Here is a 16971-nt window from a genome sequence, read left to right on the forward strand (position 1 = left end):
TCACCACTGTCTGAATGCAGATTGAATCTATTAACCCCAGTTACAACTCTCCTGTAGTGAAGTCACTATGCCAGTATACTGGATCAAAGAATCGGACTGCACATTTTAAATATTTATTGCATTACCTTGTTAAACCTTTTCACTGTCATATAACCTCATTTCACTCACTTTGTCTACCCAGTCAAGATTCATCTTTCCACTTCATATTTTGATTCTCTTATCTTTTCAGATCTCTCGCTCTCTTTTTAACAGCTACACAGAAGACTTACTTTTTTAATAAAAAAAAAGGATGGAGAATTTGTATCCATCTTCTTGAATACATTGTGCTACATTGTGAGTTTTAACTGATTTTTAAATGAATCACGGAAAGCACTAGAGAGGGTTTTCAAAGGTGTGTTCTTAATAGTTAAGTGGGTCCCCACCCACTTCTTGCATGTGGAAGTTAGATCAAACACAGACTATTTCAACTGAATGACTTGCAGGGCTGCTGCCTGTTGAGGATATTGTTTTCTAAAGTATGGCAGGTTAAGGCCTTTTTCCCCCTTAAAAAAAGGGTTCTGAAACTATTTTACAGAACTTTATAGCATTTGTATTGAAAAAGAAAGAAAAGAAAATAGTATTCTTTCCCTGTGTGATTTGTCCTTGACTATATATACCTGGTTTTGTGACTAATTCTCCACCTGCACTATACCTTTACAACGGTATCATACGTCATTTAATAGGTATGGGTTTTCCAAGAATATCCTGGTTACTTTGTTAAGGGTGCTGAAAGATGTTAGGAGATGACTATTCCCCTCACAGAGCCACAGTTTCCAGAGTGGTTTAGCAATCAATCCCTCTTCCCAAATCTAGAACATTTGGACAATCTAGTTCTAGTACATCTGGTTGGACACTGTGAGAACAGGATACAGGAGTAGAGAGACCTTTGATCTGATATAGCAAGGCTCTTCTTATGGTCTTGGGTCCCATGCTGTGGGTGTCCAGTGTCGGCACACACTGCATTGCACCATGACATCGCACCATGGGAGAGGGGCAAGCTGGTGCAGGGCGCACTGCCAGAACTGTATCCCTCCCAGTGCTCTCCACTTTGAGGGCTGCTGAGCAGGACAAAATGCTCAGCCGGTCTAGGAGGCTGCTAGAGGGTGCCTGCAAGTGATGTGGCGCAGCAGCTCTGGCTCCCTGCAGTCACTTGCAGATGCCCTCCTGAATCTTGCTGGAGGGTGTCTGAGGGGAAGGCAGTGGGTGGAGACCAGCCCCATGTTTCCTTCTTGGGCAGAGCATGGTGCCTGCAGGTGCCTGAGCCACTGTATGACGTGTGGCTCAGACGTGTTGCGGGTTTCATGGGGCCAGCACAAGGTAGTTGCATACCTCCTGGCCACCCTCTGGGAGCCGGGATAGGGGACAAAGCAGCCCAGCACACTGGAAGCCAAGCCCAAGGACACACTGATTTTGGGAGCAGTGCACTGGGCTCTGGGGCACCTGAACCTAGGTGTTGCCTTGGGCTCTGGTGCGCCACCCCCAAGGTAAGTGCCGCCCAAGGCGCCACTTACGCCCAAGGCATGGGGACCCATGCCTAACTACACTACTGCAGCAAATGAGCAAGCAAACCTGTCACAGTGGAAAGCCCTGTGGGTGAGGAGGGGCAGGAGTGGATGGAGTGGTGTGCCACTCTTTTCACTCTGCCGCCTGAGACAAGTGGCTCACCTTGTCCAATGCAGACCCTTCCCTCCATGTAGATGGTCTGTAGAATCAGCCGGTCAATAATTAAAACACTGTTTTTGCTAAGCATGTTTCAACAAATAGATACACTACGCCAGGGTTACCAGACATCCCCGTTTCCCAGGGACAGTCCCTGGATTTGTGAATAAGTGGCCGGACAAATTCCATCCCCGGAATGTCTCCGGATTTCATCTAATGTCCCCGGGAAATACAGCAGCGGCAGTCTCAGCAGCCCGAAGCAGTTGGCTCTGGCTGGCTGGCTGCTTGGAAGTCCCCATATGATGGTGATGCAGGGGCTCTAAGATGCAGCTTCTGGGCTGCCTCCACCTTCCCTGACCTCAGCAACTAAGCAGTGAAGGGAGGCTTCATGCTGCCTATGAGAGCAGCCTCCCAACTCCTACTTGTGTAAAATCAGGATCGGAGCGGGGATCTCTCAGCTGTGAAGGAAGGCTTCACGCTGCCTATCAGAGCTTGTGTGCAAACAGGAATAGGAATGAGATTGGGGCTGCTCCAACGGGAAGGGAGGCATCGCGCTGCCCAAGCCTCACTGCCACTGCCATTCTCCGCCTTCCATGCCAGACCTACCGTGCACCACTTCCCCACCACCACCCAAGAACCAACAACTCAGGGGCTGCCCAGACTCATGGAGAAAGGAGATAGAAGCCTTGGAAGAAGGGAAAACATGGCGGTTGAGGTCAAGGTGGCGGCCACTCCTCTGCCACCACCATCGCAGCAGCATCAACATCCTGAACGCTAATTAATTAATTAATTAATTAAAGCGTCCCCAGATTCGTTGAAAAAAAATTGTTAACTTTACTCTTCCTCGCAGTGTTTCGTTCAGAATTGGGGGCCCCTTTCAAGCAGTGTAGCATTGAGATTCAGTGATATTGCACCTCTGCACACACATTCTAAATTCCTGATTTTGGGCATTGTAACAAAGAACTCCAAGTCCTATGAACACATCAGTCCTGTGTGGCCCAAGCACTGTGGGAGCAAACCAGGAAAAAAAATAAGTTAAGACAGCTTTAGCAACTTATTTCTTGAACGATTCATACATTTCATACTTTTGAAGCCTTTTAAATATTGACTTGAACTGTTTTATCCAGCAGGCAGATAAGTACACAACACATGGTGAACCTCCCCACCCCCACCCCCTCTCCCCAAAAAAGACTCTTTTTTTGCTTTTGTGGCTCTAATTTTATTAATAAGCATCTTAATTAACAAGACAACATGCTGTACATAACCTGAAAGAGAACTACAGTGGGTTTAACTGGACTTCCAATGCTATTGAACTTAACAGCGTACAATGCCCAACAGCACGATTCTAAAGCGTGGATTAGGGCAGTTTCAGTACAAATACACAGACTTAATCACTTTCAAATCCTGTAGTATGCCACAGAGTGAAAAAATCTCCCTGAAGTACAAACTCAAATACATGTATTTACAAAAGCTTTTTTCAGATATCTTCCATAACTAGGGTTAACATGACATACACATAGTTTTGTTTCCTAGGATTTACCAAATACAATCCTTGCCTGCAAGCCTGTTTACTTATGACCACAAAACCCAACTCTTTACTTTTACAAAAAGATAAAGCCCAGACCTGAAACAAGTAGGATTTGTACAAGAGGATGACTGTTATGAACCTTGCTCCAATTTCAGCACACATAATTTGGCCAATGCATTGTGCCCTCATTAAACAAAGGTTGTTAAAGGAGCCTATTTTCTTTTGTCAATTAAGATTAATCACACATTTATGTCAAGAGAGCCCGCACACTGGGGGGGTCTTTTTAATTTGCAGGAATCAACAGGCTGCATCTAAATGCTGACAATGACTCTTCTTTTTCTGTCTGAAATAATTTCTAAATAATTAAGAACAAGTTTCAAAATAATCTATGTTTATTTTGATTTAGAATAAGATATCACTCATTGCTGAGAAGAATTTGGTTTGATCAACGGAGAGGGAAACAGTGCAGTAAAGACGGCAAGCTCTTTAAAAAATAAATAAATCTGCAAAACCAAATGAAATTTGACTTTCTTATTATACTCAGCAACCAAACATACTGCTGCCTATTTCCACTCCTGTTTTTTTTTTTTTTCTTCTTCTTCCCCTCTTGGCAGAATCTTATTCACACTTCGGAATGAAGCTACTCTAGGATGGAGAAAGGAACAGTTGCAACATCCCTCTAAGTGTAACTTGAAAACTGGTTTTAATTCAAAATGGATTTTTTTAAAAAATCCTTTTTTTTAAAAAAAAAAATCCCAAACCCCTCCCCTAAGAAGCAGTTTGCACATGAATGCCCATTGATGACTGTGTCACAGATTTAACCACAAGGAGAGGTGTTCTATAACCCAGGAGGGGCTGGTGTGGTGAGGAGGGGTCATGGAGATGATCTCCCAGCCATGGAGCTGATCTCATCACTGCTTCCTGGGATGGCATGTGTGTGTGGTGGGGAAGCAGTGAAGGCAATCAGGGTGCACCATTGGCACCAAATTGAACCTCCCAGTTGGGCACAAAAGTTGCCTCAAACTCACTGCTGTCTTGCTCTACCACATGCCAGTAAGTGGCAATGATTCCAGTGCTTAGAGGCTCGCTCTGCGTTGATTCCACCGGCCCCTTTTGCTACAACCTAATGCTACCTCAGACACCATATATATTTATTTATAATTATATATATATATATATATATATATATATATATACACACACACAGAGAGAGAGAGACAGAGAGAAAGAGAGAGAGAGTCAGTTTTCACACATTGCACAAACCAATGCAGAGTGAGGAGAAACCTATTGTTGTGCATAGATGTGTGAATCAGCTAGAACACAGTATTATTTCCAACAAACATGTTTTAAAACAAAACCGTTCCTGGTTTTAAACATTGTTTGACACTTTGTTCACCTGAGGAAGGCAAAAAGTGCACCCCTCCCATTTATAATGTATAGTATTAAATAAATCTCTGTAGCTACACAGTATGTACTGTAGTATATAGTTTTAAGTTTCTTTTTTAAAAAACATATCAATTAATTTCAGGCAAATAAAGTAAAATAAGCCAGATGACTAAATAAGATGACACAGATGGTACTGGATGATTGCTTAGATATGGTAACATGTGTAAATGTCCATGGATGTTATTGGGCACTGGCGAGAAAGACTCAGAAAGAGTCCACATATTATTATTATTTTGTATGCTAGATAATTCAGGCACAGTTGTCCTCTTCAAGTATTCTCTAGTCAAGTTAATTAAACCCATGGAGGGGGAAGGGGAGTGGCAAAGGGACATATGCATTAGCTCTCCCTCCTCACCACCATTTTGAATGCCCTTCCCCAAAGATGGAAGGGAAACTACTTAAGCTGTTCACATTTTAAAATGAACATACAAAACCTGCATCTTCTGAAAAATGTACTCTTCCCTGAAATTTGTCATGCAGAGCCCCGATCTCTCACCAAAAAGACCTGTACCCACCCCGCAAAAGAAAGATGGCAAATGTTAGGAAAAAATGTGCACAGAAACAATTGTATTGGGGAAAACAGGACACAAAACTTGAACTGAAACACACCCATCCTTCAGAATGTACGCACATTTTGCAATGCTACCCCCAAGCCAACAAACATGTACAAAAATGAACTCCCGGGGGGGGGGGGACAGGACATGCTGTGCATTTATGCAAACTAGTGCAGAAAATGTGAAACTTAGCTCAAGACTGGGGACAAAAGAGAAATTGAAAAAAGCCAGAATATTTTTTTTTAAAGCGTAGGGAGCTTCCACAAGTACAGGAGTTCTCTCTCTCTCTCTGAGTTTGGAGGATTATCAGAGTGGTGATGGGGCACAAATGAGCACACTTGTCTGTGCACACAAACCCCCTCATGTAATTAATTAAAATGACTAGAGAATGCCTGAAGAGTGCGGCTTGTATTCCTCCTCTGGAGCTCTCTATAAACACTGTAAGGGGCATATCATCCTGCATTGAATTTCTGTCAATGAAGGGAGAGATTTGTGCACCCGATGAAATGTGTACCCAGATAAGTGTTCCTCCATTCAAAATTTAAAAGTAGTTATTGGTGTGAGACATCAAGTAGCATGCTGGCTGTCCCATGTGAATCCGTAACCACAGTTTTGGAAGTGGGGGAAACTATGGGAAACTTCACTGATCTATTGATGCATGCAGTTTAGTATTGCCTGCAATGACTGGCTAGAAACTCTCTGAAGTTTAAGGTGGAGGTCTCTCTCAGCTCTAACTGGAGATGCTGGGGATTGAATATAGGACTTACTGCATGCAACACTGATCTCTGCCACTAAGCCTAGCCCATCCAAAACAATATGGCATAAATGAGCTTTGTAGTTTCAGGGAAGGACTGACGTGCATGGAGCTTGGCCCAATGTGATGCATGGTGGCAGAGCCAATCTGATGCTTCTGCTGCCACATGTTGCACCAAGTCAATCTTGCTGTGCTGCACCCTTCCCCTTTCTTTCTCAGTAAGCATGTGACCCACGGTGTTAGGAAGCTAGAAGAGTAACGCTGCCCCATCGACATCACTTCACTGGCCACTACTAGTCCCCAGCACTTCCTGTTTAAAAAAGGATCGAGCATTAGATGATGAGAAGACCTGTACCTGAGACTCAGGAGAACTGCTGCCAGACAGAGTAGGCAACACTAAGCTAGATGAACAATTATCTGACCTATGTTCCTAACCAATTAAAAAAAAGGAATAAAAATGAATGGAAGTGCACATGGAGCTTCTGAGAGCAAGTGCTCTATCTCTCTCTCTGTATGAATATAGGAGGTCATTAGCTAAGGGACATCTGTGTATGGAACAGAGATTCTACTCCCACAGTAGCTCATACTTTGCTTTCTAGTCGGTTCACATAGGCGTCACTTAATGACCTCATCATGATGACTTGCACATGTGAATGGGACATCAGATTTCAATTCCACATGTCTGATTGTTATCAAACTTCTCACACATTTTTTTTATATATATAATCAGAGTCTGTTTAGCTGAAGGCATCAAGAACAGAATAAGTGGGTGTTACAAGTGTTCAAATCTGAGGGCTCAAACATGTAAAAATCTCAGTTTCATGCAGAACAGGCAGCAGTTTGTTTTTACTGCTTGATTGGAACACTCGAAAAGCCTTGAGCCCCTATTGGAATGAATTGTTTTATACTGAAGATAAGTGATACAACAAAGCATCATCAGCTGTTTAGTGGTACTGAGAGAAACTCAGTTTTTACCTAAGGGGACCCATTACAAATGTGATCATTAGAATAGTAGTCTGGACTTTTGAAACCTGGGTTCAAGCCCTCGCTCACTTATGTAATTCACTGGGTTGACTTGGAGCTAAAATGACATTGCTCAGTCTAACCTACCTCAAAGGGTTGTTCTAAATGTAACATCTATCTCTTTGAGATCCTTGGAGGAAGCCTGAGATGCAGATGAAGCATCTACTGGAGCTGCCAAAGATAATAATAATTGCTGCCCCTCACCTCCTCTTCTTCATCCCCGGAATGCCCAATGGTGGAGGATGGTCACATGGTAGGCAGCAGAGGAAGTGGCAGTGGGCAGTGGAAGCTCAGCAGCCAACAAGTTGCAAGAGGCAGTGAGCAGCACACCACATGGAGACCAAATCTGCCACCCCTTCCAACTCTCTGGAGCCTGCTGCTTCCTCACCTTGCCTCATGGATGGTTTTATGCATAGGAATGCATTAGTAGTAACCATTCAAAATGCAAGCAATCTAATCTGATAAACGGTGTTTTCCCCCAGTAGTTTTAAGTCTTGATATTTAATTCTTCCTATATAGCTTTAAAGCACCATAAAGTTCATTGACACAATTTCCCCCCTCCCCTAATATATTGTGGCAAGACCTAGCAGGAACCATGAAAGTCTTAAAACACGTTAACTAAGAACTTTTTTGTGTATTGATTTTCCATGACAGCACTCTCAATTTGCCATTAGGAGATGAAGCCCTTTAATTCTGATGGATGGGTAAAATCAGCTCAATATTATAGCTGTTCAAGTGGATATAAGAAAGCTAGTTTGGGGAAACTTTATGTTTTACCAATGATTTTTTCATAATTTAGTAGTCTTATCATTCTGTGTCAGGGTTCAGAAATCAATGCAGGGCTTCCTATGCCCATGGGAAATCAAAGACACCAACACATAGGTTGATGGAATCTTAGTCTGGGCTAACCTAGTTAGATGGGGGCCATATAAATAATAACATCATCATCATGATCATTATTATTATTTGTTGGAACAAACACTGGGTAAAATCACCTTTAAGTTCTTTTGTGCAAATCCCATAAAAATTGGACCTGCACAATCAAGTCAAGTGAGCAATCCACAGATCTTTGAGATCTAGGTATCCAACAGGCAAAATAACCAAGCAGAATTTTCCAGCATATACCACTGAACTGTGAATTTGCATAAGAAGCATTTCTGAAGGTACTGACATTGTGGTTGGAGCAGTGGCGTAGCGTGGGTTGTCAGCACCCGGGGCAAGGCAAGTAATTTGCGCCCCCTAACCCTGGATTTGTGCCCCCTAACCCTATCCCTAACCCTAACCCCCAGATGTTGCGCCCGGTGCGGCCGGCCCCCCCTGCACCCCCCACGCTACGCCACTGGGTTGGAGTAAGGTCTTGCTTCTCAACTGTAATATAGCATATATACCCTGTCCCCCATGGATGTATTGAGAGCTTAGATCTGGTATGAAAGCTACAAGCTTGTTATAATTTGGGACAGAAGTTTCAACAACCACTCATTTCTTATCAGGTGCAGACATTTAGGTCACCCATAAGCCCACTTTAGGCACTAGAAAGAGGGCTACATGGGAGGGGGGTTGTAGTGGGATGAGTGTGATAGCACCACCCACTTCTCTAGCAACATTTTCCTTGCCTTCCTTGTGTGGTAGGAGACTATTTGCAGTGAGAGCCTTATAATTCCATGGAGGTTCATAGCATATTTGAGAACCCCAGTTATGCAAAAGGTTCTAAAAGGTGTTGGCAGCCTCCACGGATATAAAAAGCTCTCCAGCACAGTCTGTCACCTTCTACAAGCTGAAAAGCTTGGTTGGATTTGCTAGGCTTGCCTTTAAATGCAAACTTAATCAACTTTCTCTCTCCCCGCCCCCTCCCCCTCCCCCCGCCAATAGGGCATATAAGCAATATTTTGTAAGATTAACTTTTAAATGGAAGAAGTAAACTTTAAACTTAACAATTATGTGTGCATGTGCATGATCAAGGCCTATGTTGACTATTTTCTAAAACAACAAAGAAGCTTTTTTTTTTTTTTTAATACAAAGCGAACACTGAAGACTTAAGTGAAGGTTTCCTGGAACTGAAGCTGCTTTCTGATTGATTTGTCAAAGTATTTACTGTGCTTGAATTAGTGTTGAGTCGTTGTGTCAGTATCTAAAGCATTAACATGTATCCCAGAATTTACATGCAGTGAGCCCTATCTCAGACAAAGCATTTTGTGGGGTTAGGGAAAGATACACAATAACATAGCCTGAGCTTTATATGAATTAAATGCAACTGGAAAGTTAAAAGTGAAACTTCTCTTGTAATTATTATTATTATTAGTATTACTTTACATTACATGTTAAAAGCAAAATGTGTTCAGAATAACAGTGGGGATAATAAAGCTACTTATAGTTGCCGAGGGCAATACAGAGAAACTCTGTTAGCATTCATTGGAACCCTCGGCAACAGGAATTTCAATAAATTTACAAGCCATTTTATATTACAGTAATTATACACACAGAGGTTTGCTCATAAGTTACAGATTTTAAAGTTACATTGATGAGCCTACATGAAGTTCTTTTCACAGGAAAAGATTCTTCTTTTTTTTCAATCACACTTTGCTTCCTTCTCTCCATCAAATTTCGATTGTCTGTGGTAAAGTAAAATTGGAGCTAGGAAAGCTGTTCGATTGTGTTACAGACAGGTTATTTGGTTGCAGAATGTACAAGACTGCAGGAATCAAAGGCTAGGGAGAAAGAAAAAGCAAGTGGATCAGGACTCTTTCATATTAAAAAAAAGAAGAAGACATATTTTCTGTACCCGGTATAGCCTTTACTCGCTATTCATTATACTGTATATGAAAACTAGCACACAGAGATCAGTCATGAATGTCTAATCTTCTCTGGTACATCACCTTGAGCTGCTACAGAATAACGTTAACAAGGGGGACTTCATAATTACATCCCTCAAACATTTGCTTCCTGGTCCTCTCATTCTTTAGACTAATGCCAGTGATTTGCTTCAGCATAGACTGAGCAAAAAATGCCAAGAATTATTTTGCCTAATGGCTTTTGCATACAGCGTGTGAAGTTACAGAGTGAAACCTACAGGAACTGACAACATACATTCACTACCACAATGTTGTCTCCTAGAGGATACTTGTTTACCACCAAGAGGCACAACACAGGCCCATGCAGAGAGTGGGGTGGGTGGGTGAGGGCAATCAGGTACACTTGTCCTGGGCCTCAGAGGGCTAAGCTGGTTGGGAGCCCCCACCAGGGACCAGCTGCTTTTTGTTTGTTTGTTTCAGTTTATAATCTAAGTCTAACAAGACTTGGGTCTTGGGCCTCATATAAGCTCTGCATGGGCCAGGCACAACACAACTCATAAAGGTCTATCTATTTGATTGGGGAATCGAGGGGCATAATAATAGTTAGGAATCTTTATAGCCATCCACAGAGACATAATATACAACAGAGCCGGGGGATTCTTTTTTCAGCTGAAGGGAAGCATTCCGGTGTGGGCAAACTTCAAAGAAGGCGGGGGGGGGGGGAGGCTGGCCAGTGATGCATAGGGTGAAAGGCAACATGTAGGTGGACCCAGACACAAAAGTGTACAGAGCAACAAGTGTGGCTCTTACTTTTATACAGCAGGCTACACTCCAGCTGTGCAAATGTCAGAGGTTTCTACGCCCTGCATGCACATCTCTCCACCTATCCTCTATCACAGTTCAGGGACATATTCCACTCAGGAAAAAGCACATGAGCATGTAGCCTTGGTCTGGTGCAGGGTATGACCAGAGGAGATGGGTGTGGCCTGATGGGGAAACATAGCATTGGGGAAAGTTACAAGGGCCAGAAAGGCTAAAATGGTGCTTTGAACTTCCAGGTCTGAGGTTCTGCACCCCTGATTTGTGTGTGTGTCTGTGTGTGTGACTTCAAAGAGTCATACTCCAAAATAAGGGAGGTTATGTCTTGGTTTGGGGATGTTTTGCAGATCAGACCTAAACTTGTGAAAATAATACGTGAAAAAGTGGAAGATAAGAGGTATATCGTCTCCTGTATGGTAAGCTGAAATTTTTTGTTGCTTCCCCTGCCTAAAGCTAGAATCCCAACCCCTCTTAACTAGCATAGTTCAATAAGACTTATGTCTCAGAAGACATGGTTAGGATTGTGCTGTAAAAGGTTTAATGGTACTCTCCTCCAAGTTGGCTAGCTTGGGTTCTTTATTGCTCTGTCCTGGTTTGTAGGTTTGTTAATTTTGTTGAGAAAATGTTTGGGGGTGAAAAGGGGAAATGCCCCTGCCAGGAGCTATTTATACTTCTGCTTATTCACCACATGTTGTAAACCTGATGGTGTCATGGCACCTTGCAGCCTGTCAGAGGAACAGTTATGTGAAAATGTCAAGGAGGGAAAAAGAAGCTAGTAATCAGTTTGAATGCCAGGGAGGGGACATGTGATTCTATATTGCCCCCTCTTTTCCCCCATATTGCTGCTGCAGCAGTTTATCATAGCTCACCAAATCAAATCAGATACTAGAAGGTATAGTCCTTCTTCGCACCCATTCAGAATAAAATATTTCCCTCCTTAATGTTTTACATAACAAAATCGGAATGGCTGCTTATCGCAGTAACACCATCACATTCACATTGTGACCTTGTTTTGGCTGAGATCTAGGCCCCACCTGCACTATAAATGTTAAGCATTATCATACTGCTTTAAATACTCAATAATCTTGGGAATGGTAGTTCATTTACTATGCTGAGAGTTGTTAGGAGACCCCAATTCCCCTTACAGAACTATAATTCCCAGAGGGAAGAAGGTTTGACTATTAAACCACCCTGGCAATTGAAGCTCTGTGAGGTGAATAGTGGAGGTCTCTTAACAATGCTCGGCACACTTTAACAAACTACATTTTTTTGGGGGGGGTTGTGTGTGTGGGAGAACCATGGTCATTTAAAGTGGCACAGTACCGCTTTACATGCATAGTGCAGATGGGGCCCATGCCATTGTGCTTTTTTAAATGGCATGTGGAGCTGCAGGATATCACACACACACACAAAATGTGCTCCCCAGGTGGACCCCTATTTTTATATATATATAAAAATCTTCCCTCTCCACACCTCATCACCAATTTCTCAGTGATAGCTTTGCAGCACAGGTAGGATAGAGGAAACAACGCATCAAATTTCCTGCAGTTTGCAAGGCTGGAAGAGACCGATCTGTTGCAACCCTTTGTGATACCACACCAGCCCTTCCTCTCCTAAATGTCTTTGCCCTTCTTCGCTTACAAACCCAGCACTAAGCAAGATGCCCTCATCAAGCCAGAAGATACTGGACATTGTAGATGTGTGTTCCCTGGGCTATGGTGGAGAATACATTTATTGCACATTTAATGCAACATTGCAAAGGCTCAGATCTCTTCAGGTGCTTCAAGTGCATGTGAACAGATCACTTTTGTTTGTTTGTTTGTTTTAAACAGTTTATACCACCCTTCATCATTTTGGTCTTCTGGGAGGCACATGCCATATTGTAGGTTGCATGTACCATACCACCCCTTCCTAATGTTTCCCCTTTTGGAACTCACCAACATAACAGGAATACTTTACTTTCCATTTTTAGTTCCCTCATGAAGAATTGCAAGGCTCTGTCATGAGTATAATAATTATACTGGGTGTTTATTATTATTATTATTATTATTATTATTATTATTATTATTCTGTACAAGTTAAAAGTATGACCTGAAAGCAAAGAGTTTATCCGAAAGTTCTCCTCTTTGACTGTTGCTGAGCAGATCTTTTCCAAAACTTGCTGTCACTTCTATCAAAAAAGGGATACCAGCCTTGTCTTTAAATGATATTTTGTGTCATGACAGCTCATTGGGGAAAGAATCACACTTTTTTGTTTCCTTTTTTCCTTTTGTTTTTTGCATACTGTTATATACTGATTAAGCTGAATTTCCTTTAACTTGTTACTTAGGATAGAGGTCTTCAGCTTCAACTCAGAATTCTTATATACATGAATATTAACAAACCTGAATAGGTTTGCATATGCATTATAATTGTGTTAAGCTGTGCCTATATACACTCACACTTTAAAGCCCGAAATAGCTTGATTTGTCAAGGTATGCCTTTATAGTTGGTGCTCATGGATCAAAGTCGCATTCTTCCCAGATATGGAGGCTGCCTGGGCCGGGATGAAGTTTGCAAGAGGAATGACTTTGACTGGGTCTTCACTGGTGCAGTGTCTTTCGCAGGTGTTGTAGAACTGAGGCCTGGGTCCCCCTTGGCCTTTGTCAGTATCATCCTTCGGAAGGGGCCTTCCGAGGGTGTGCCTTCCCTCTGGCATGGCTCCACACCCCCATCCTTGCTGGAAGCCGAATGCTGGCAAAGGAGGATTGGATTGCTGGTACTGTGTCAGGGAAGGAGGCATCCAGCAATTGTCAGAATGGCCAAGGATGAGACATTCTTGTGTACAGGTTTCAGAAGCTTCAGCAAGAGCTTTTTGGAGGTTCACTTCAATAGCTTAAAAAGAAAAGAGAAGAAGATTAGGTGTCATTTAATAATATTTATTTCTTGTAGAGCAGGGGTGGGGCCCTCCAGATGTTGCTGGACTCCAACTTCCATCGTTCTTGAGAACTGGTTATGCCAGCTATGACTCATGGGAGTTAGGAGTCCAGCAACAGTGAGAGGAACACAAGTTCTCCATTCCTGATGAATTTTATTTGTGATGTTCTGGGGTAAAAAGTTTCACAACACTATTCAACTGAATAACTCTTTAGCTTTATTGTAATTACACATGTATGATTTCATTAACTATGGACATTTATAGCAACATAGGAAGCCACTTTATACTGAATCAATCCATTGCTCTTTCTAGTTCAATACTGTCTACTCCGACTGGCACCAACCCTCTGGGTGTTCAGATAGGGAGCTCTCCCAGCCCTACCAGGAGATGCTAGAGAGGGAATCTGAAGCCTGCTTCATATGGGATAACCAGTCTCAGGTTAACCAGTCTCATATAACAACGTTCTTAAATCTAATTAATGCATGAAGGGATTGATACCATAGAGCATGCTGTCCTGCCAGGCTTAGCTAAGTCACTTCCCTCAACTAGAGAGGAATTACTGGTAGGTAATCAAGCCTTTGTTCTCTCCAGTCTACCTGAGAAGCTCAGCATGTGGAGATGTTTGAGCTAGAGGCTCCAGCTCACCCCTCTTGGCTCTCATCAGCCATTCTTTAGTTCCTCTACCAGTAATTTAGGAATTGCATCACTTTGTAACTAAGCCAATTTTTACTGCCTGTGCAGCTTTCTGAAGCCCAAGAATCTGGCCTTTGGAAAGTTTGTAAGTATTTTTTTTTTATTTTTTTTAAGTTATCAAATATGTGGTCGTTTTCCTATGCTGGTGGAAGAAGGGAAATAGCCCCATTCTGAATCAGATGAATAGAACTCCGCCCACCACAGAATTACACTTCCTATAATTTTCAGCACACCAAAAAAGAGAGAATTATTTTCACTCTTCATGTTTTTATGATCTCTTCATTTAGGTGCTTTTGTTCTCATTCACATCAAATACAAAGATATCTTTTTGAAGGCAGAGTATGAAGTCTTAAGCTTTGATGCTATGGATAACACAGTTGTCCACTGTTGTAGAAGCAACCTGCAGACATAATGCAACATGCTCTATATCTCTGTATATACACAGAAACTAGGAATGCACATTGAATTTACATGATTCCCTAATTCCAAAGTAGAACCAGATACTTCAGGGGTCAGACTTACATTTAAATAGGATTTTTAACACTCTTAAACATACAGTAGGGAGGGCACGCATACCCCGAAAACCACACTGCAGAAAACTAAATTGAACCTTCTGTTAACCAGATGGAAAGCAGGGAGTTCAATCCTGCTGGGTGTTGCTTTGTCAATATGTTCCCCACAGGTAACACCCTGGTTAAGTAGACCCCTGCAGCCAGCAGGACTCGGTTTGTGAGTGGAGAGTGCATTAGTGCTGGGATACGCTTCACCAGTGCATTCACATTTGACTATGGATAGCTATGGTGACTCTACCCATGAAAAAGAGGACGTGTCCTGGAAAAATAGTACATTTGGCAACCCTGCATAAACTTTGGGTTAAACCCCGATTTTGTTTTTTGCGAAACAGCCTTTTTGTCTGAATGTGGAGGCTACCTGATGTGGCTCAGTGACTCAGATCTACTTCATTCCCCCACCTTCCTCCATGCTGAGTTCTAGGAGCAGGGCCGGCCTACCCAAGAGGCAAGATGAGGCAACAGAGCAGTAGATTGGGCCTCCAAGGAATACATCACCCACTGCTGCGGCAACAAAGGCTGTGGTATACTCCTTGGAGGCCGGATCTGCCACCTCCTTGGCAGCAACCCCATGCCTCCTATACAGTGGCATGTCACTGGTGGTCTCCTCCCCACCTTGTTTCCAATGTAGATCTTTCTTCCTCCCTTGTTCCTGATGTAGTTGTTCACTCACCCATTCCTCCCTACTCCAGAACCATTTTGTGGTTCACATCAGGTGCCCAAATGTCTTGAACTGGCCCTGTCTATGACGGCAATATAGAGACAAGAGGGGAGGAAGCTGACAAGCTGTGCCAGACCCTGAACAGGAATGGGTGGGGACTGGCTAAAGGCAGACAGGGGTTGGTGGAGAAGTGCTCCATGCATCTTAATGAGTATAATGCAACCACCTATATGGGCAGGGCCCCCCACATTTGTTCTTAGTCTTTCATTCAGTCTCTCTTTCCAGAATCTATTTTCACTGTGAAGTAGAAGAAAAAGAAGAAAGTCTGTAGGATAATATACCTGCTGTGACTCTATTTTATAGCTACAGTACACATACCTGATCAAACTACCACATTATTTGCAGAGTCAGGGCAAAGCGGAATTTCCTGGGTTTTAAGTACTATTGTCTCTCTTTTTTTGTTTTTATGTCGATCACACACAGACACAGTAAAAGTACACATCCTGTTCTTATTTGAACTCCAAATTGCTTTGGGGAGCAAACAGTGGGATCATATTTGTTTAATTTGTCTGCCCCAGAAATAAGAACTTTCCCCCCCCCCCTTTAAGGCTGTCAGGTGAATTCCTGTCTCCTCAAATATACAGATCTAAATTTGACTTACAAGCATAGCAGTTTAAAGGCTTTTATTCATTGTTCATCAGCCTGTATCACTCGTAGGTTAAAAGAGTTTTCAGTAATTATATATAGAAGTGGAGTGTGGGACAAGAATCAAGGTTGTTGCAGTATTGCCAGTAGCTATCCTTGAGGTTCTTTTTTTGTTTTTTTAAAATCACTTAACCCAATTGACTTCTCTAAATCTTTCTTCTTATCCACCGAGGGAGGCTTTTATCAGAGACAAAAGTCAGATACAGCAAGCATAAATGGGGATCGAGATATGATTATCCATGAGGAATAATAGTAGATAGTAGAACAAAGAGGCTGGTAAAGCATTCTTGCTTTCCTGTGATGTAAAAGGAACAGAAACCCCACAAATTAAGCAGATTTGATAGCTGCTGCCCTTGGAAATGCCATAGAGATCACAAAGATGCACATGAATCATTTCGCTTGGACCCAGTGTGTTTTGTGTCAGGACATAGTTCCTCAGGGGCAACTGAACCAGTTTCTTCAAAGCAACAGCTCAAACAGCCTTGCAATCTGCCTGGCAAAGAAAATGGAGTGCATCCATCTAAGTTACAGTAAAGCAGCGGAAATTAATGGACCTTCATTACATCCATTCCTTTCAATGGGTCTGTTCCGAGTATAACTAAGGTTGGTTATGACAGGTGCTCAGTGTCTGGGACAATATATATATTGTCCAGCACTTTCTCCAAAGAGGGCAGTATACAGTACCTGGTTCTAATGTATCCACTCATTTATTCACACAACAACCCAGCAAAGGTAGGTTTGACTGATAAACAGTGCCTTGGCCAAGTACACTGATATATTACACCACTATTTCATTTAAAAAATCAACGCGGTTT

The 16971-nt window shown here is 42.5% G+C and overlaps 1 protein-coding gene across 2 annotated transcripts in view; it reads right to left on the reverse strand.

Annotated features, from left to right (window-relative positions):
• Window positions 1–8351: 8351 nt before the first annotated feature.
• Window positions 8352–16971, reverse strand: part of PCDH11X (protocadherin 11 X-linked) — a 777133-nt gene continuing 768513 nt past the window's right edge. For both annotated transcript variants that reach the window (XM_079962396.1, XM_079962397.1), the window contains 2 exons: window positions 13053–13485; window positions 8352–9708 (listed from right to left, as the gene is read on the reverse strand). In XM_079962396.1, coding sequence (XP_079818522.1) covers window positions 13094–13485 — 392 coding nt within the window. In that variant the 3' untranslated portion in view covers window positions 8352–9708; window positions 13053–13093. The remainder of the gene's footprint in view (window positions 9709–13052; window positions 13486–16971) is intronic.

Source organism: Podarcis cretensis, assembly GCF_951804945.1.
Source record: "Podarcis cretensis genome assembly, chromosome: Z".
Classification (NCBI taxonomy): Eukaryota; Metazoa; Chordata; class Lepidosauria; order Squamata; family Lacertidae; genus Podarcis; species Podarcis cretensis.